This window comes from Thermobia domestica, chromosome 5, assembly GCF_964235325.1.
Source record: "Thermobia domestica chromosome 5, izTheDome1.hap1.1, whole genome shotgun sequence".
NCBI classification, from domain to species: Eukaryota; Metazoa; Arthropoda; class Insecta; order Zygentoma; family Lepismatidae; genus Thermobia; species Thermobia domestica.
In genome coordinates this window covers 280,062,838-280,084,256 of record NC_137458.1, presented here as the reverse complement: position 1 = coordinate 280,084,256, position 21,419 = coordinate 280,062,838, and the positions used below count along the sequence as shown (strand labels likewise).

At 35.2% G+C, this 21,419-nt stretch overlaps 1 protein-coding gene across 1 annotated transcript in view; it reads left to right on the top strand.

Moving 5' to 3' along the window:
- The window catches only part of sif (guanine nucleotide exchange factor still life), a 1,225,751-nt gene that overhangs the window by 701,731 nt on the left and 502,601 nt on the right, over positions 1–21,419 (top strand). The window contains exon 10 of the mRNA XM_081760149.1: positions 2,773–2,961. Coding sequence (XP_081616275.1) covers positions 2,773–2,961 — 189 coding nt within the window. The remainder of the gene's footprint in view (positions 1–2,772; positions 2,962–21,419) is intronic.

The following is a 21,419-nucleotide window of genomic DNA, read 5'->3' as shown; positions in this document are numbered from 1 at the left end:
AAAGATCACAGAGCCCCGAACCACTCTAAGAAACTTAAGTTGGGATTCCGAAGCAGGCTAAGCCTGGAGGAAAAGAATAGCGAAGAGTCCCGAAACAGACTAGAGGCTTTGAGGTATTGTTCTCTCCTAGTGCTCCAGGCAAACAAGATGAAGGAGACCAGAAAACTGGTACTGGTCCGTTGGTTGCTGCCCAATACATAGGCGTCCAAGAGCGGCGCGTGCGTCGTCCTGTCGTCGTGTGACTTGTCGGAGATGCTGGTGGTCAGTCGTCTATTTCTTGTAATAATCCCACGTGATGAGTAGTACTCCGATGTAAAGACATGTGTGATGTTTCCAAACAGGAGCATATGACATTGTTTGTACACAGAAACACGTGGTACATTACAATATTGTTTTCAATATGTAAGAAAATAAATACAAAATGGGCCCCATCTACCCTTTAAAACGAAAATTTCCAAAAACTGGGATACGTGTCCGCTTATTTTTAGTAAAGAGTTTATATGCCGAGTTTCATCTCACTAATTTTAGGAAATCATCTGTTACTCTTTTCTGGGCAAAATATTATTTTTAAAAAATGTCTCCTTTCTTTCTTCCTGCAAAGGACAATTTCCAAAACGTTGAAACACATATTCTCTTATTTTAAATTTAGAGTTTATATACCGAATTTCACAACTCCAACTTAAGCAAATCTCTACATTCTGCACTTTATGAATAAACAAAGGGAAATTTCACAATTATACAAATTTCTCCCTTTTTCCTTTAGGAGGGTTATTTACGAAATTGTCTTAACATGACTTTACAACAGACACTTCCAATTGGCCGATGTATAACGTAAAAGCCTTTTGTGGTAAGAGCCATTACTGAGAGAGTTGAGTTGAGTTGATTTTAGTTTAGCGTCCTTTTCAGCAGCAAGGCTATATGAGACGTGGACCTACTGATTAACGTGGAATCCGAACCACATGAGCTCCCGCCGGGAATCGAACCCGGGTCTCCCACGCCAAAGGCCCATTACTGAGAGAGAACAAAACACAATCCATAGATTAAAAGTCATTGTGCTAACTAATTAAAACTTACAGCTTTATTTGCTCTTAAACTCTCCATTAAAATATTAATGGTGAAGTTTCAGTTATAATCTCAGTTGTGGACATCCGCAGTCAATTATAAGAAATATTCGAAGACATCCATACTCTCAGTCTGTTGTAAGAAGTATTCATGGACATCCCTACTTTCATGCGGACATCCCTTCTTTAGTCTATTATAAGAAATATTCGTGGACATCCCTGCTTTCAGTCTATTATAAGAAATATTAATGGACATCCCTGGTTTCAGCCTATTATAAGAAATATTCATGGACATCCCTGCTTCCAATCTATCCCTATAAGAAATATTCATGAGTGAAATTACTCACAATATTATCGTTATTTCTTTATCTTTTTTTTTTAATTGATGGTGATAATAAACTTCATAGAAACATTTGAAATAAAGTATACAATACAGTATAATGTTTCGATGCTATTGGAATACCTTCTTCAGACAAAACAGCCTAGATGAAGACATCGCTATGATATCTAAACATTATACTATACAGAGTGTTATAAAAATTTGTCATAACAGTTTGGGAATAGATCCCTTACATAAATATAACAGAAAGTACATATGAATTTGTGGTTGGGAGTGCATAGTTTCGTAGTTACAGGGTGCCGGAAACGTGAAAATATGAACTTTAAAGGTCCATAGCTCCACTACTATAGGATCAATTGTAGTCAGGTCAAGACATCACTGAGGAACTAGTATGTGAAGTATCCAAATATTCATCTTTCATAATCTCCGGTAGTTGCACAATCATTTTTAGAGAGGCTGTTTGGGAGTACTTGATCACTCTCCACCTACCTCTCTAAAAATTGGTGTTCAAGTACTGGAGCATTCTTAAACATGAATATCTGGATAGTTCACATACCAGTTCCTCAGTGATGTCTTAACCCGACTACGATAGATCCCATAGTAGTGAAACTATGAAGTTTTAAAGCTCACTTGTTTCACGTTTTCGGCACTCTATAAGTCCGAAAGTATCCAGTTTTGAGCACAGGTCCATATGAACTTTTTTCTCGGTTTGATATGAGTAATCGGTAGGGATGGCCACAAAGTTCCGGTTCCGCGAGGAACCGGTTCTCGGAGATCCGGTTTTCAGCACCGGTTCTGGAACCGGTTCCGGACCTGGATCCGAAGAACCGGTTCTAAACCTGGACCCGAAGAACCGGTTCCAGACCTGGATCCGAAAAACCGGTTCCAGAACCGGATCTTAGGAACCGGTTCCAGACCTGGATCCGAAGAACCGGTTCTAGACCTGGACCCGAAGAACCGGTTCCAGATCTGGATCCGAAAAACCGGTTCCGGAACCGGATCTTCTATAACCGAATCCGTTCAGACTCGAAAACCGGTTCCACCAGGAACCGGTTCTGGCCATCCCTAGTAATCGGTTCTCAAAATATTGTGCCACATTTTTGTAACACCCTGTATACTTTTTGATAAGCGTGTGTGTGTGTATCTTGCTTATATAAGTCTATATTTCGCACGATCAAATATCGTTTAATAGAAACCCGACTAAAATAAATTAATAACTATTTCTTCTTTTATCAAAACTCTATTAGTAAATAATCTTTGGAAATTATGTGTGACATGATATGGATGCAAACCTGGGAACTTTAGAAGTGAGCATGTGTGTGTGTGTGTTTCTTTGAGAGACGGGTTTAAAGTTCTCTACGTTGTCTTTAGGTGCAGATCGAGTCAAACAGAATCGTCTTCAAGATACCACACATGGTCAAGACAGAGTTCTGGCAGCTGGCGAAATGCCAACAAATTTGGAGGGAGTACACATCGGTCCCCCTGGGACTCTTTGCCCTCTCTACGTCACGAGGGCTCTCTGAGTGAAACCAAACAACGAGCGGATTCCTTCGAACAAAGGTGTAGAATCGAATCATTTTTCTCGATTTTTTCGATATATTTATTTGTTCATAAATGTTATGTACTTTTTTTCATAGCCCATAATTTACTTTGAATTTTTGTAAGAAAATAGAGAATGTTACTAACTTTTATGGTAGAACAAGGTAATTCAAGAATACAGTGAAATGCTACTAGTAATATATTGATGCATACCGTACAGTATTCCCTAGCTAACTCTGTGCAAATGAGTTTATCAGTTTGAGTACGGTTTTCTGTTAGTTAGGTGGATCTGAGTACCCTCTCTACGCCGGAAAAAAAGCTGTACCGTCGTTGGTTTAGCCTATAAAAGAGGTGGCTCGGTGATGAAATACGCGCAACTATAGATCCTGATAAGCATTCAACACGTTCTATTTTTATATACAATATGAACAGTAAGACAAATCTCACCTCCCCGAAAAAATAAAAACAGTATATATATATCGAGTATTCTAAACATGGCGCCCACGGACCATAAAGCACTATTCTACACGTCAAAATAAAGCAAATATATATATATATATATATATATATATATATATATATATATATATATATATATATACCTTTCGAGCCTTCGTCTGGAGACACAAATTGCACTATGTGGCAACGTCGCAAATAAAGAACCATAGATTAGATTTACCAATCTATCGAAAAATTATATATCGATGCTTTCCAGATGGCAGCTAAAGTCGATATTGATTGACATTAGCATCACTTATTAGTGTAGCAATCGATTTAACTGCTTGTTGTATTCGTAGAGTAATGCTAATGGCTCCAAATTAATCTGCGGTGTTGCCACATTGTGAAATTTTTTATTCCCCATAGCGGCTGAGGGAGGCCCCGGAGGGAAAATCATCATATAACATTTTCGCTTTATTTTGGTCTGTAAAATAGTGCTCTGTGGTCCGTGGGCGCCATTTTTAGAACACCCGATATATATATATATATATATATATATATATATATATATATATATATATATATATATATATATATATATATATATATATATAATATTATAATATATATATATATATATATATATATATATATATATATATATATATATATATATATATATATATATATATATATATATATATATGTATGTATGTATAATTGTATAAATATACCTTTCGGATAAAGAACCATATAGTAGATCTACCATTCCATAGAATAGATACATGGATTGTTTCTAGACAGCAGTTAAGGTGGATCACTAGGTGTTCTCGGTGCTATGCTAAACACTGCTTGAATAGTGCTGCGTTGCCAAGTAGCGTCGAGTGCTTACTGGTGCCAGATAATAAAAGAAGTAATCATGGAATTCTGCTTGGTTACTTACTGGAGAAATTAGTTTTCGAACCTTACCTCAATTCACAGCTAAGTTCTGCTTCTCGAACTGCAACGCTAGAATCCAGGAATTAAAAGTACAAATTTGGCAACAACGCATTATGGCGTTCTGCGCAAGTCTCCTCTCAAAATCTATTTCCTTAAATGTAAATTAATATTTAAATAAAATTTTAAACACAACAAGAAAAAAGATCAAACAATATATCTATTTCGTAATAAGGGTGTTATTTTAAAATATTTTACACATACAAATAAATATTTCATAAAACTCAGCACTTCTAGTAAGATCCAACTGCAAGTGCCATCTTGTGTGCCCTTATTGTAAAACGAATCAAATATTTTCTTTTATTTGTTCCCTTTTTTAATATCAGAATACACAACCAAATGAATCAGTGTCTTGTGTTGTAGCTGAAACATAACTTTATCTTATAGTACAATATTTATAATATGTAACGTTTCATTGCGAAGTAGTTAAGAGAATGAGCTAAAATATGTACTGACTTCTGGGTGGTGATCTTTGAAACTAGCACAACCTATTAGTATTACAATCGATGTAACTGTTTGAAGGATTCGTAAAGCAATGCTAAGTTAATATGCGACGTTGACATATTGTAAAACTTATGATTTCCTATAGCGACTGAAGGAGGGCCAGGAGGGTATACCATTATGCCGTATAATATTTTCGCGTTATTTTTGACCTGAAGAATAGGACTATGTTGTGCGTCCGCGGAATTATTAAAATACCCGATACATAGGGTAAACCATTTATCGAGAAACATTTTTTAAGCAACTGATAAAAATATTAAATTATGTACGATGTAAAAACATCAACAGGGGCATAGGTTGACATATTGTGCAGTACTGCCAGATAAATGGTGTTGCCAATCCAACTGAAAAGTGATGACACTACATTAGGTCATTACACAATTGAAATCTACATGTTAAACTACAACTTACCGTACTACATTTATTATTCAGTGTTGCAAAATAAGGACGCTAAAATATCACAAATATAAAAATTTTGAACCCTCTACATCAGTCTTAACGCGAGTAAGACAGGCTGGCGAATGTACACGCAAAGTGCCTTAGTGTCGAATACTGTGATACTCATATGACACATTTCGAATGAATATGAACAAGGTTAAAAGGAGTTGGTGCATAAAATTGCTTAAATAAGTAACAGATTCAATTACATACATAGTTTAAAATCATAATGCCGTTTACAGCAAAACGGTGTATCTTACCATTCCGGAGATATGAAAACATGGATACAAACTGCTATACTGCTTAACATGTTAGCTGCCAAGGGTGAATTTCGTTGTTCACCGTTGAGTGCCAAACGTACTTACTTATATTATTCTTGTTTTGTTAATATTTTTTAAACATAATGTTAATGTTGAAACATTAAAGCAAGGTATTGAATCCGCGCGCATGAAAGTTAGGTGTCCAATTGTACCTACGTGTTTATTTTTTGTTAATGAGCAACGGGATAAATTACAGTTGAACTGGCAACTCTGTTTGATAGTCATTTGTCTATCATCATGTGAAGAAGCAAGCTTTGTGTGAGAAGTGTGGATGTACTCATCTTGCTTTTAGTGCTAATAAGTAGTTTGTTTGTGTAATGAAAAACGTAAAAATATGTGCAGAACTCGATCTCATTAGTAGGGTCTAATAACAATATAATGATCTAGACCTTTCTGGAAATTCAGAAATTACGGGAACATTGGCATCTTGGCAAAATAAATTAGAATAAATAATGAATCCATTGTTAAACTTATAACATGTCATTCAAATAGCAACATATAAGTCAGATCGGGTCTACAAAAACAGCAAATACTTATTACTTGATATTCAGAGCCTCTACCGGCGTTAATAAGCAACATCTAACAACAAAAGCTTTAGTGTAAATTTGTCCTCTTTTATATATATGTTAGAAACAGTACAGTTCATTATCACTAGAGGCAGCACTTTACAATGCAAGAACTCTAACAACACTTCGACGAATTAGAAACCAGAACGGACTTACATGGCAGCTAGCGTGTTAAATGACGTATTTGAGACGTCATTTTTATAACAATTATTGATTTTCTTTCCGTCTAAAACATTACAACAACAATTTAAGGTAGTTGTAATTACAAGTTCAAGGGGCACCGTCGTCTAGTGGAAAGCGCGTTGAATTCATGTCCGCGTGGTCCCGGGTTCGATTCCCGGTCAGTGTTTCCCCGATTTTCATTGTCCACCCAGCGTCATGAGGCAAACTGGGGAGTAATGTGAATAAAAGACGTGACAGAGACTAGGTCTAGGAAGTTCACGATACGCCGGTTAGCGATAGGGCGACGCTCACCACGTGTTATCGCTAGGCTTTATGTAGTTCCACCAATCGCTAACAGATGGCGTGGAGCGGTTCAGGCCCACAAATCGGGCTGTTACGCCAAATTATTTTTTAAATTACAAGTTCTTGCACTTAACACAATTTTAAGCGGTACTACAAACTTTACCAATGTTTAGCTTATCACCAGAACGGTTTGATGTAACAAGTTCCCCTAAACTTTATTGACTTTTACGACTTTTACCAATGTTTAGCTTATCACCAGAACGGTTTGATGTAACAAGTTCCCCTAAACTTTATTATGACTTTTACGACTTTTACCAATGTTTAGCTTATCACTAAAACGGTTTGATGTAACAAGTTCCCCTAAACTTTATTATGACTTTTACAACTTTTACCAATGTTTAGCTTATCACCAGAGCGGTTTGATGTAACAAGTTCCCCTAAACTTTATTATGACTTTTACAACTTTTACCAATGTTTAGCTTATCACTAGAACGGTTTGCTGTAACAAGTTCCCCTAAACTTTATTATGACTTTTACGACTTTTAGCAATGTTTAGCTTATCACCAGAACGGTTTGATGTAACAAGTTCCCCTAAACTTTATTATGACTCTTACGACTTTTACCAATGTTTAGCTTATCACCAGAACGGTTTGATGTAACAAGTTCCCCTAAAATTTATTACGACTTTTACAACTTTTACCAATGTTTAGCTTATCACCAGAGCGGTTTGATGTAACAAGTTCCCCTAAACTTTATTATGACTTTTACAACTTTTACCAATGTTTAGCTTATCACTAGAACGGTTTGATGTAACAAGTTCCCCTAAACTTTATTATGACTTTTACGACTTTTAGCAATGTTTAGCTTATCACTAGAACGGTTTGATGTAACAAGTTCCCCTAAACTTTATTATGACTCTTACGACTTTTACCAATGTTTAGCTTATCACCAGAACGGTTTGATGTAACAAGTTCCCCTAAACTTTATTATGACTTTTACGACTTTTACCAATGTTTAGCTTATCACCAGAACGGTTTGATGTAACAAGTTCCCTTAAACTTTATTATGACTTTTACGACTTTTACCAATGTTTAGCTTATCACCAGAACGGTTTGATGTAACAAGTTCCCCTAAACTTTATTATGACTTTTACGACTTTTACCAATGTTTAGCTTATCACTAGAACGGTTTGATGTAACAAGTTCCCCTAAACTTTATTATGACTTTTACAACTTTTACCAATGTTTAGCTTATCACCAGAACGGTTTGATGTAACAAGTTCCCCTAAACTTTATTATGACTTTTACGACTTTTACCAATGTTTAGCTTATCACTAGAACGGTTTGATGTAACAAGTTCCCCTAAACTTTATTATGACTTTTACAACTTTTACCAATGTTTAGCTTATCACTAGAACGGTTTGATGTAACAAGTTCCCCTAAACTTTATTATGACTTTTACAACTTTTACCAATGTTTAGCTTATCACTAGAACGGTTTGATGTAACAAGTTCCCCTAAACTTTATTATGACTTTTACAACTTTTACCAATGTTTAGCTTATCACTAGAACGGTTTGATGTAACAAGTTCCCCTAAACTTTATTATGACTTTTACAACTTTTACCAATGTTTAGCTTATCACCAGAACGGTTTGATGTAACAAGTTCCCCTAAACTTTATTATGACTTTTACAACTTTTACCAATGTTTAGCTTATCACCAGAACGGTTTGATGTAACAAGTTCCCCTAAACTTTATTATGACTCTTACGACTTTTACCAATGTTTAGCTTATCACCAGAACGGTTTGATGTAACAAGTTCCCCTAAACTTTATTATGGCTCTTACGACTTTTACCAATGTTTAGCTTATCACCAGAACGGTTTGATGTAACAAGTTCCCTTAAACTTTATTATGACTTTTACGACTTTTACCAATGTTTAGCTTATCACCAGAACGGTTTGATGTAACAAGTTCCCCTAAACTTTATTATGACTTTTACGACTTTTTCCAATGTTTATCTTATCACCAGAACGGTTTGATGTAACAAGTTCCCCTAAACTTTATTATGACTTTTACAACTTTTACCAATGTTTAGCTTATCACCAGAACGGTTTGATGTAACAAGTTCCCCTAAACTTTATTATGACTTTTACGATTTTTACCAATGTTTAGCTTATCACCAGAACGGTTTGATGTAACAAGTTCCCCTAAACTTTATTATGACTTTTACAACTTTTACCAATGTTTAGCTTATCACCAGAACGGTTTGATGTAACAAGTTCCCCTAAACTTTATTATGGCTTTTACGACTTTTACCAATGTTTAGCTTATCACTAGAACGGTTTGATGTAACAAGTTCCCCTAAACTTTATTATGACTTTTACAACTTTTACCAATGTTTAGCTTATCACCAGAGCGGTTTGATGTAACAAGTTCCCCTAAACTTTATTATGACTTTTACAACTTTTACCAATGTTTAGCTTATCACTAGAACGGTTTGATGTAACAAGTTCCCCTAAACTTTATTATGACTTTTACAACTTTTACCAATGTTTAGCTTATCACTAGAACGGTTTGATGTAACAAGTTCCCCTAAACTTTATTATGACTTTTACAACTTTTACCAATGTTTAGCTTATCACCAGAACGGTTTGATGTAACAAGTTCCCCTAAACTTTATTATGACTTTTACAACTTTTACCAATGTTTAGCTTATCACTAGAACGGTTTGATGTAACAAGTTCCCCTAAACTTTATTATGACTCTTACGACTTTTACCAATGTTTAGCTTATCACCAGAACGGTTTGATGTAACAAGTTCCCCTAAACTTTATTATGACTCTTACGACTTTTACCAATGTTTAGCTTATCACCAGAACGGTTTGATGTAACAAGTTCCCTTAAACTTTATTATGACTTTTACGACTTTTACCAATGTTTAGCTTATCACCAGAACGGTTTGATGTAACAAGTTCCCCTAAACTTTATTATGACTTTTACGACTTTTACCAATGTTTATCTTATCACCAGAACGGTTTGATGTAACAAGTTCCCCTAAACTTTATTATGACTTTTACAACTTTTACCAATGTTTAGCTTATCACCAGAACGGTTTGATGTAACAAGTTCCCCTAAACTTTATTATGAGTTTTACGATTTTTACCAATGTTTAGCTTATCACTAGAACGGTTTGATGTAACAAGTTCCCCTAAACTTTATTATGACTTTTACGACTTTTACCAATGTTTAGCTTATCACTAGAACGGTTTGATGTATCAAGTTCCCCTAAACTTTATTATGACTTTTACAACTTTTACCAATGTTTAGCTTATCACTAGAACGGTTTGATGTAACAAGTTCCCCTAAACTTTATTATGACTTTTACAACTTTTACCAATGTTTAGCTTATCACCAGAACGGTTTGATGTAACAAGTTCCCCTAAACTTTATTATGACTTTTACGACTTTTACCAATGTTTAGCTTATCACTAGAACGGTTTGATGTAACAAGTTCCCCTAAACTTTATTATGACTTTTACAACTTTTACCAATGTTTAGCTTATCACCAGAGCGGTTTGATGTAACAAGTTCCCCTAAGCTTTATTATGACTTTTACAACTTTTACCAATGTTTAGCTTATCACTAGAACGGTTTGATGTAACAAGTTCCCCTAAACTTTATTATGACTTTTACAACTTTTACCAATGTTTAGCTTATCACTAGAACGGTTTGATGTAACAAGTTCCCCTAAACTTTATTATGACTTTTACAACTTTTACCAATGTTTAGCTTATCACCAGAACGGTTTGATGTAACAAGTTCCCCTAAACTTTATTATGACTTTTACGACTTTTACCAATGTTTAGCTTATCATCAGAACGGTTTGATGTAACAAGTTCCCCTAAACTTTATTATGACTTTTACGACTTTTACCAATGTTTAGCTTATCACCAGAACGGTTTGATGTAACAAGTTCCCCTAAACTTTATTATGACTTTTACAACTTTTACCAATGTTTAGCTTATCACCAGAACGGTTTGATGTAACAAGTTCCCCTAAACTTTATTATGACTTTTACGACTTTTACCAATGTTTAGCTTATCACTAGAACGGTTTGATGTAACAAGTTCCCCTAAACTTTATTATGACTTTTACAACTTTTACCAATGTTTAGCTTATCACCAGAGCGGTTTGATGTAACAAGTTCCCCTAAACTTTATTATGACTTTTACAACTTTTACCAATGTTTAGCTTATCACTAGAACGGTTTGATGTAACAAGTTCCCCTAAACTTTATTATGACTTTTACAACTTTTACCAATGTTTAGCTTATCACTAGAACGGTTTGATGTAACAAGTTCCCCTAAACTTTATTATGACTTTTACAACTTTTACCAATGTTTAGCTTATCACCAGAACGGTTTGATGTAACAAGTTCCCCTAAACTTTATTATGACTTTTACGACTTTTACCAATGTTTAGCTTATCACCAGAACGGTTTGATGTAACAAGTTCCCCTAAACTTTATTATGACTTTTACGACTTTTACCAATGTTTAGCTTATCACCAGAACGGTTTGATGTAACAAGTTCCCCTAAACTTTATTATGACTTTTACGACTTTTACCAATGTTTAGCTTATCACCAGAACGGTTTGATATAACAAGTTCCCCTAAACTTTATTATGACTTTTACGACTTTTACCAATGTTTAGCTTATCACCAGAACGGTTTGATGTAACAAGTTCCCCTAAACTTTATTATGACTTTTACGTCTTTTAAAAGCATCTAATGGGTGAATGTGATACTTATGTGAGCAATTTCGGGAGGTGTGGTGGCTCAGTGATAAAGTGCTTACCTCTGGTGCGTAGGGTCCCTGGTTCGATCCCCCGGCCAAGTAAGTACGTGGTAGACAACATTGTGTCCGTGGGTTTTCTCGGGGTACTCCCGTATCCTCTCACTTTCTCATTCTACTAATTCCTCCGTCATCATTCACTTGCCTTAATCATCGTCTTCCTTAGCCTAAAAGGGCATAATTGTGGGACCTTAAACTGAAAGATTTCATTTTTATCTAAGCAGTTCTTCGAAATAAAACCTTTTGGATAAAAGCCAAATTTTCAGTCCTTTATAACTTTGTTCTTATTTTTTGGACATACTGCATATCATATCGCGATCGTAAGTAATAGTCGATTCCATGGTGGTTCAGACGTACGAGGCGTGTTCGCGAAGTAAGTACCGTTTTGAAAAAAAAAGTACTAAAACAGGTTTGTTCCAGCTAGATTTATTTTTACATGAAAAAAGTTCAAACATTTGCCCGAGCGAACGACTGACTTGTCCTCCAAACCTTTCTCAACGAAACATCCCGCCAATGTCCGGCACCGTTTCGTTTGAAGGCCACCGCAAGCGCTGCTGTCGGCGCTCCTCGCATGCGCACTAGTTTCGCTGTTTCATTACCCCCTCCACTGATGCCAGTAAGATTGAGTTGTGGTTATCGTGTGTGGAGTGGAAAAAAAAACTCTGTGGAGTTAAGGTTGTATTCATTAGCAGGATGTTTCTTTGAGGAAGGTTTGGGCAAATTGATCACATGTTATAACGAGTGTTTGAACATTGGTGGAAACTATGTCAAAATAGTTTAAGATGTGCTCTTTCATGTAAAAATGAATTTGGCTTGAACAAACCTGTTTTAGTGTGTTTTTTTTAAAACGGCGTTTACTTTCTGGACATTCCACGTACATTGTCCCGTCCCTCATATTTGCGTTATTACAGTTGTAGACACCCCAAAATTGGTGAAAAAATATTATTGGTATAGAAGAACTTAACATTTAAAAGTTCTTATAAAAATAGATGAAGGAAAACTTACACCACTGCTGTTACCTTTTGCTTTGATCAATACAGGAAAAATAACATTTTCTCTTTTCGTATGTGAGGGCAGCTGTGGTTCAGTAGTAGAGCGTTCACCTCTGGTTCTTGGGGTCCCGGGTTCGATCCCAGCCCCCACCAAGTGAACTTTGTGGTGGACAAACACCGTGTGTGGGGGTTTTCTCTGGGTTCTCCCATTTCCTCCCACTTTCTTCATTCCACCATTTCATTCATTTCTCATCTTCACCGTCTCCTTTAGCCTAACCGCCATACCCGTGGGACGTTAAACTCAAAGATTTGAAGATTTCGTTTCTCTTTTCGTATGTGAGGCAGGTAATTGAGGCAACTTCCAGAAATGTTGCTTGATTGAAAACAAATTGTAAAATAAATCCTAGAATTCTGGGAATATTTTTCCGTTTTGAATTTGGACTCTGTCCCCGTTGCATATAAGTAGCGAAAATTCTATTTTAAAACAGTTCTAAATAAGGTCAGTGAAATGTTCATTTCATTGGGCTAGAAGCTAAAGTTCCAATATTGACTTTTTATTGTGTAAATGAATATTTTGAATTATGAGTGATATATACTAATTAATATCAGTATGAGTATATACTAATTAATATATAATATATACTAATCTGAATTATAATTGAAACTAAATAGTATTGTACCATCTAGTATATTTTATACACAAGTTTTTTTCATATACAGAAACTAACTAATAATAGAATTTATTTGCTGTTTGATGTTTTATAATAGTGTTTTTGGTTGTTTATTTTGACATTTGTACCTAGCTTGATTTTTAAGACTATTGTCCATGCTATCTATATTTCTTTTGTTGACTTTTTAAAAATTAATATCGCAGTCAAAAGAGGAACAAACTTAAAATATGACATTGTGACTAATATAATTTTTTTGAAAAGTAAAGAATTTCCTGTGGGTTGACAGATCTGTAGGCAGATCCGTAGGTAGAGTGTTACTAGGGGACTCAGCCATTCCTGCAACCACCTTCAAACCCTTCTGAAACTTTTGTCTAGATAAATATATGTTCAAGGAACAAGCAGCAAAAAAAATCTGGTTTCTTATTTGTTTCTGGCAAGCAAATACACAAAACAAAAGTGCCCATTTGGTTGCGGGACGAAATAAAATTTTAGTATTTCCGGTCCATTCATTTTCGGAGGGGGCATGCCAGTTTCTTTTCTTTTATTCTTTTACATGGCGGATAATTACATGAACAAGTTCATAGACTATAATGATATTTAATAGGATCTCATATCAGAACAGTTCAAAAGTTCAGAGGTTTAGACATTATTTATTTATTTTGTAGACACAACAGATTACATAACCCAGTTACAGTGTCCATTACATGTATTAAGCAACTATATAACACGTTCATACGTTCATATTATAATACACATATAGTTATAATGCGGTTTCAATATCATTAATGTTCTTCCATCTACAATTATTTCTTATTAGATTACAAAGACCTGTCTTGAATTGGCTTATGCTGTTAATATTAATATCCAAATCTATTCTGTATTAATATCCAAATCTATTGTAGGTTGTACTTAATCTCCATACTGGTGACCTCTTGTTTGCATTCGTGTGTAATCTGTCGCAGTAAAAGAAATTGAAATTTCCAAGACTAAAGATAACCACATTGACTTGACACCTTGTCTTCCGTTCCAAGCGCTGCTATCGGCTGAATGGATTCCAGTCCCTTTTGCCAAGGCTCTCTCGCTTAGCAACAGCTGAACCCTTATTGGCTCAACGCGTTGGTGTGTCGAGGAGTGAGCTTTAGTTCGCATTTTTGCCACGGCTCAAGACATTTTGGCAGCACTATAGTTACATTTGTAGGAGTGCTTATTTTAAATTCTTGAAGTAAATTGACGCAGTCGATTTTATTATTAAATACCTTATATAGAAACAATAAAAGTTTAAATTTAAAGGTTGACTATTGTATGTCTTCGGATATATTTTTGTCTCCCTATAAGCCAAGTACCTTAAATATTTATTCTGAATTTTTTCTATATTATTTATACATTTGTTTTTGTGCGAGGGTTCCATATAGTGATTGCGTATTCGAGTTTTGTACCAACGTAGTGCTCATATAGCTTTCGGATAGCGTTAATACTTCTAAACTCTAAACTGATCTTGATGATGAATCCAAGGTTTCTGTACGTCTGGTCAATCATGTGTTTTATGTGATAATTATGTGCTTTGAAAAAATTTGTTTTCTTTCTTTAATTGGAGGTTCTCTTACGCAATGTTTCATGAGAATCGGTTAATATTCTTTCAAAAAAGCGGTGTTAATTCACCCTGTTCCTTTTGATTAATTTCTGTCCGAAACGGTAAAAATAAGCCTCAAACACCATACAAAATAACTATCATATTTCATAAAAATCGGTTGATCTTTTACGAAATTTGCGAGGAACATTTTTCTTAAATCCGGAGAAATACCTTATTTTGATATTATTTACCTGTTTCCACTCCAAGGGAAGGAAGTGTTCGGGAAGCATCAGAAAATATTACCAAAAATAACATGAATCATTTTTAAATCGGAAGGAGGGTAAATTCACTCCTCTTTCTTCACGGAGCTTAAGCTCAAGAAGTCAGGGTCATTTCAAAAGTCTTGCACACAGTACATGAGCGACCGTTTGAGAGATGTGATTAAATTCAATTTTATATCAGTTGTGAGTCAGAGTTTAGGCTTGACTTTTGTGTTTGTGTTTGCTAATTCGCGTGGCTGTGTTGCCCCGAAAACGTCACGTTTTTGAGATATCCGCTGATTATTATCGTCACTTAAAGGCATACGCTCCCTCGTAAACTGAAAATAATAATTGGATCGATAGTTTATCTATGAAGTATGACCGAGTCTCACTAGGGTATACTAAGGTTTTTGGGGTCGCTGACTCCAAATCCGAGGTCAGTTAACCTCTAACGTGGCTGATTCAAGGTCATTTGAAGGTCAAATCGAGGGAGAACGTTGCAAAAATCTGAACAAAATGTACATAAATGTTTTTTTTTTTTTTTTTGAGTCGCTGGATCCAATTATGTCATTCTCTTGACCCGACAAGATCATTTCAAGGTCATTGCAGGGTCATTTCAAGATCAAATTTGAGAAAAGTCAGAATAATCTGAAAAACTTCATGTAAGGGTGGTTGAAAAATAACTTTCAAAGAATCGTAATCACTCCTACTGTAAGGTTTCCAGATCACTGACTTTAATATATATACATGTCTATGTTATCTACTTGATTCCCTTTCCCCTTCGTCGGAAGCATCAAGTGGTGGGATAGTTCCTTATTTAATCGTTAGTACCCTAATAAATAAATAAGGTAGTCGTCTATTGATGCTGGAAATAAATTCACTCCTCATTCTTCATCGATTTTAACTCCAGCATACTTTTTTCTTTACTAAATGAAAATTATTATCGAAAATTATCGCTGAAAATTATTTTTTTCATATTATTCGAACAAGATAACTTCGAAATTGAGGAACTCATTCCGTTGTACCTGCTTACCTTGAGTGAGTTTAACCACAAATAAAGAAATGGTCGGCAATTCTTAAAATTAATATTCATTATGTTGTATCAAAACCGAATATATAATTTTAATGTAAGTTAAACTGGAAAATTGTTTAGTTAGAAGTTAGTCTTTTAATTGTTATGGTTGTCGGAAAGCATATACCGGGTTTCATTAATATATGATAAAATGTTATGAGTTATCGTGCAACAGACAAACAGACGGGACTAACACATACCGGTTGAATTAGATTATATAAATTCGCTTGCAGTTGATTCAATAATATTTTAAACAATAAAGAATGCGGCCAACAATGCATTAGCCTGGAGCCCCAATTTCATCTCCCCACGAATTTGCCCGAACGTGATTGCAATCGATAGCTTTCGATGTGCCTGTGAAGGAATCAGAGTGGTCAGATGCACAGTTCCTGTGATATCGCGTTCCAAAAGTTTGGGATGTCACGAGATGGCGCTAGTATCGAGGTGCAGCTGCGAGATCGCCTATTCATGCCCCGAGGGTATTTATATAAAGTGTGAAGCTAACACGTTATATTGGTCACAAATATAACTCGTCGATCAAGCCTACTACTGTCCATGCGAATCTGGAGCACCTAGAGTAGGATGTTGTTCACACGTGGCCATTGTGGAACTTCTCTTACGGCCATAACCATGAGTTTGTTGTGCCCGGTCATCGATTGTCCAACGTTTCTCTTCTCATTGAAAATGCTTCCGAGGATGAGGATGTTTCTGATTGAGTTTCATAAACTAAAGTGCCATGTCGATCTTAACGTCAATGCTGGTGCCATCTCGTGATATTCCACATCTTTGGAACGAGATATCTCGGGAACAGCACATCTGACCACTCTGGTTCCTTCACAGGCATGTTCTATGCACCGGAAGCTATCGATTGCAATCACGTTCGGGCAAATTCATGGGGAGATGAAATTGGGGCTAAATTTGGCCGCAATGTTTATGTTGAAAATATACACAAATATTCTATACAGATTGCACGAGAAGTATCTCTACCATTAAGTTTGAGTATCATAGAGAACAATGTCGGTGTAACTAGTTGCGCTATTGGTAACGCTGCTTTGGTGATCACATACAGCACTGTCTGGCATCCCTGCGTTCAAAGTCACGTCGATTGTAAAGCCATGGCCGATGTACATGGTTGCAGTTATACAGTTGAGTAACAGTTAGTGGGATGTATCTGTGAGTGCACGAACGATCTCATACAGGGCAAGCAATGTCATAAGTAACGATTGTGTTCGGAGATCTGTTTAGCAAGGACCCACTCTCTAAAGTAACCCTGCATGATTGGGAGAAGTGGTTGCTTCAAGAAAGGTCAAAGAGAGACCGTGCAGTTAAGAAAACATGCGCTGTCGTTTGGTCAATGCGATGTAACCAAATAAATAAATCGCTTTGCCAAAAAAAAGAAAAGAAAAAGAAAAAAGAAAAGAAAAGAAAAGAAAAGAAAAGGAAAGAAAAGAAAAAAGCAACTGAACTAAATATTCCATATTCAATAATGAATGACCACATTAAAAAAGATTTGCATATGGAAGTATTTAGACCGTTCAATTTTCTAGCTCTGTTGACACTATTTCCAAATGCTGTGTCGCGCTCACGAGTGTTATTTTCATATGAATGTGCAATATATTACAGTTCGAACAGGAGAAACGTGGTCTTGTGGTCTAAGGAAAATCTCTATTATCTACAAGATTTTGAACAAAACCCGCCCTATGTTATATGGAGCGGTATGAAATCCCAATACTTGTTCGGACCATATATATATATATATATATATATATATATATATATATATATATATATATATATATATATATATATATATACACGAATATGTGAATATAAATTCTTATTTGCACATGTTTCACACATGGTTAATACCTTAGCTGCAAGAGAAGGGAATCATGCATCGTATGCAAGTACAGTAGGACGGAAGGAGCTCCAGCCAATTTTGCTCTTCAGATGCGCAATTTCCTTCATGAACAATTTCCAAGCTGCTGGAAATTGGAAGTGGTTCTCCAACATCTCCATTTCTATTAATATGAATCCGAACTTATAACACCAGAGAACTCATTGTAAGGAATAATCAGGTAACATGTTTTCTAACGTCAGAACGGAACAGATGAGAAATTGCGCGAAAATATGGATGACAATTTTTGAGTGATAATTTTTTAGATGCTCTGCATGAGTGTTCAACACAAGCAGATCGACTGGATACATAGTTGGATGAGTATGTGTAAGTAGACCTACTCAACTACAGTATGTACTAAATAAAGAATCCAAAATTACACTGACATTGCTCTCTATCTTGCTCAAATCTAAGGGTATGAGGACTTCTCGGATAACCTGTATACTAGGGCGGGCCGAAAAAAAATCACATTTTGTTTCAAGTCGTAATACTGAGGGAAAATTGTAAATTGGGGATACTAAAAGGGAGTAAAAAATAAGTAAAATTCAGGTTATATTTTTCGGTCGCATATGTGCTTTAAAGGGCGCCGAAATTTGGAAAAATTTACATTGTTACGATATTTTTTAAAATTTTACTTAATTTGTCAATATTTAAATGTAAAAACTCTAGTCAAATCTTACTCAAACCGGTAATGATTTAGAAAAAAATGAATTGTTCAAATTGGTCAAAGTATTCTGCTCATACAACGACTATCAATTCTAAGAAATTCAAGTGCTCATTGTAACTCTCTCGGGTCAATGACCTCGACGCTCCACCCACCCACAAATCAGATTTCAAAGTACCTTCAGTTAAGAATGAGTGTAAATGCTCAATTGTTCAACATGAGTTTCTTGAACTTAAGACTTCACCAAAAGAACTTAGCTTTATCAATTAGAAAAACTGTTTATAAATAGTACTAATGGTCTAAAATGCTTTGTTTTTAAACATTTAAACTTGTATTCAATAAAGAAAATCAAAAACCAAAAACTTCTAAGTTGTTAGTATTTTTCTACTCTGAACTGTGATCTACCTTTATTTGTAAATTTTGTTTCAAACTTTCATGAACTTTAAAGGCAATGCGCAACGGGAAGATGGTAATGAATTTAAATAACATTTAAACACTTTTTTTTGTAGTTCCAATGCATAAGAATATTAACTATTACATTTGGAAAGACGCTAATTCAAAAAAAAAAAAAATAAATAAATAAAAAAAATAAAAAATTATCGTAAAAATGTGAATTTTCCAAATTTCGGCAAACTATAGAGCACATACGCGACAGAAAGATATAAACCATTCTTTTTAAAAATTCTTTGTTAGTCTCTCCAATTCGCAACTATTCCACGTTTTTACGACTTGAAAAAAATGACTTTTTTCAGCACACCCTACTATATAGGACTACACAGTAATTTTGATATAACGTATTTAGATGGTAATGCCTTATCATTCTATTTATTGCATTCAGCAACAGACCTGTAATTAGGGGGTATACAAGAAGGTCTTTTAGCACCTCTACGACCATTTTCAGCCCTCCAATTATCAGAAAAATGTGTGTTAAAAACTGAGAATCAACAATATAATGTGAACTTAAATTAGCCTCTACAAAAATTCTTTCGGTCGCTCTCCCTGTATTTGTGATCTGGCTACAGACCTACTATCTATACTGAGCTTCAGAGATAAACATTTCACAGATATTGAGTTATAATATTAAACTTTGTGAATACTACTGTCCGGCTCATAGCTCTTGACGTTTGGCTAAAGCCAATGGCGCTTAAGAGCGACGTTGTCAGATTTCATTTTCTTTCGTGTACAAGAATAACGTAAAACGTTTCTTTCGTGACACACAAATGGGAGAACAAAGTAAACCTTCAAACCGAGAAGGTGAAAGAATAAGCACTGCTTTAGATTGATTTGTGTATGAAGAAACAATCTTACAATAAAATAACGAACCACTGTGCGTAGAATCATGCTTTTCTCGTCTAATTATTTAGAAATGATTTTCTTTTTTCCTAAACATGCACTAACATTATATGAACAAAGACATTTTTTAGTGTAACTAATGTTTATCTCAAGCATCGACTATTAGACAACATAACGTAAGTGTCATTGGATATTGGAAAAAAGAGGCCACGCCTAGGTTTGTACCAGACAGTATAACTTTATTCTACGCTCTTTTATTATTAGATGGATCTGGAGATAAAATTTTATTGAAAGTGTGTTAAGTAAGGAAACGAGATAGGCAGGTGTACTAATAATTATTCCAGTAATCAACAATTTTCCAGTCGTTTAAATAACTGGATATTATAATTCAGCAAATGTATCATACGTACTTTGAAATATTCTCATATTTCAGTGTCATATAGTTGTATTTTATAGTGAAGAAGGGATAGCATCGCAAGCAATATAATTTCACAAACTTATACTTAATCCATGGGCTGCTGTAAAACATGTCCAGTTTATCCGGTAAAGTAAGTCTTAACCAACCACTAAGGGACCAGTTGAATAACGGAAAAGTCAGTGAAAACAAAAACCAGCGTTTCATAGTCACTAAATTGTATAGCGTCTTTATAATGATTTTAAAATGCTTACAATATTATAATTCAATAAATTTAACTTTTCAACACGAAAAGTTTCGATCATAAGTTGCTCTAGTAAGAGTTCAATGAAATAATGTATATTGAAGAAGAAAGCACGCTTGAAGTAGTGTATTTTATAAACACTTTATTTACTAAACTAAGAAAAAAAACGCATTCGGCCTTAAAAATATTAAAAATCTATTTTAAAATGTCTGTAATTTTCTTTTGTATGCTTTGTTCAACTGATTTATTGAATGCGTTGTCACTCCATTTTCTTTTAAACGAACATCATGTCGACTGCAATCGATTCTCTTTGTTGGTTGAGGTACGATGTTGGGGGTCATGGTGGTTCAGTGGTAGAGCGCTTACATCTGGTGTCTGGGGCCCTTGGTTCGATCCCCAATCAAGTAAGTTTGTGGTGGACAACGTCGTGTCCGTGGGTTTTCTCGGCTTACCCTGTTTCCTCCCACGTTTTCATTCCACCAATTATTCCGTCATCATTCACTTGCATTATTCATCCGTCTCCCTTAGCCTAAAGGGCATAATTGGTAGACGTTAAAATGAAATATTTCGTTTCATTTCAGTTTTCAATTTACGATGCTATCAACTAAAGCATTTTTAAAATCTACACGTCTAATGTCGTGTTTGAGTAGCGGTTAGTTTGTATGTTCATTGTTGTACGGTATATTGTTCTGGTGATAACAGAGCACCGAGCGCAGGTGATAACCTAAATGGCCTTATTTCTTGGAAGATGGGAAGTTAAAGAGAAGTCAGTTAAGAGAGAGTCCATTATACACGCAGAACCTCAGCTGATGGTACCGCTGCG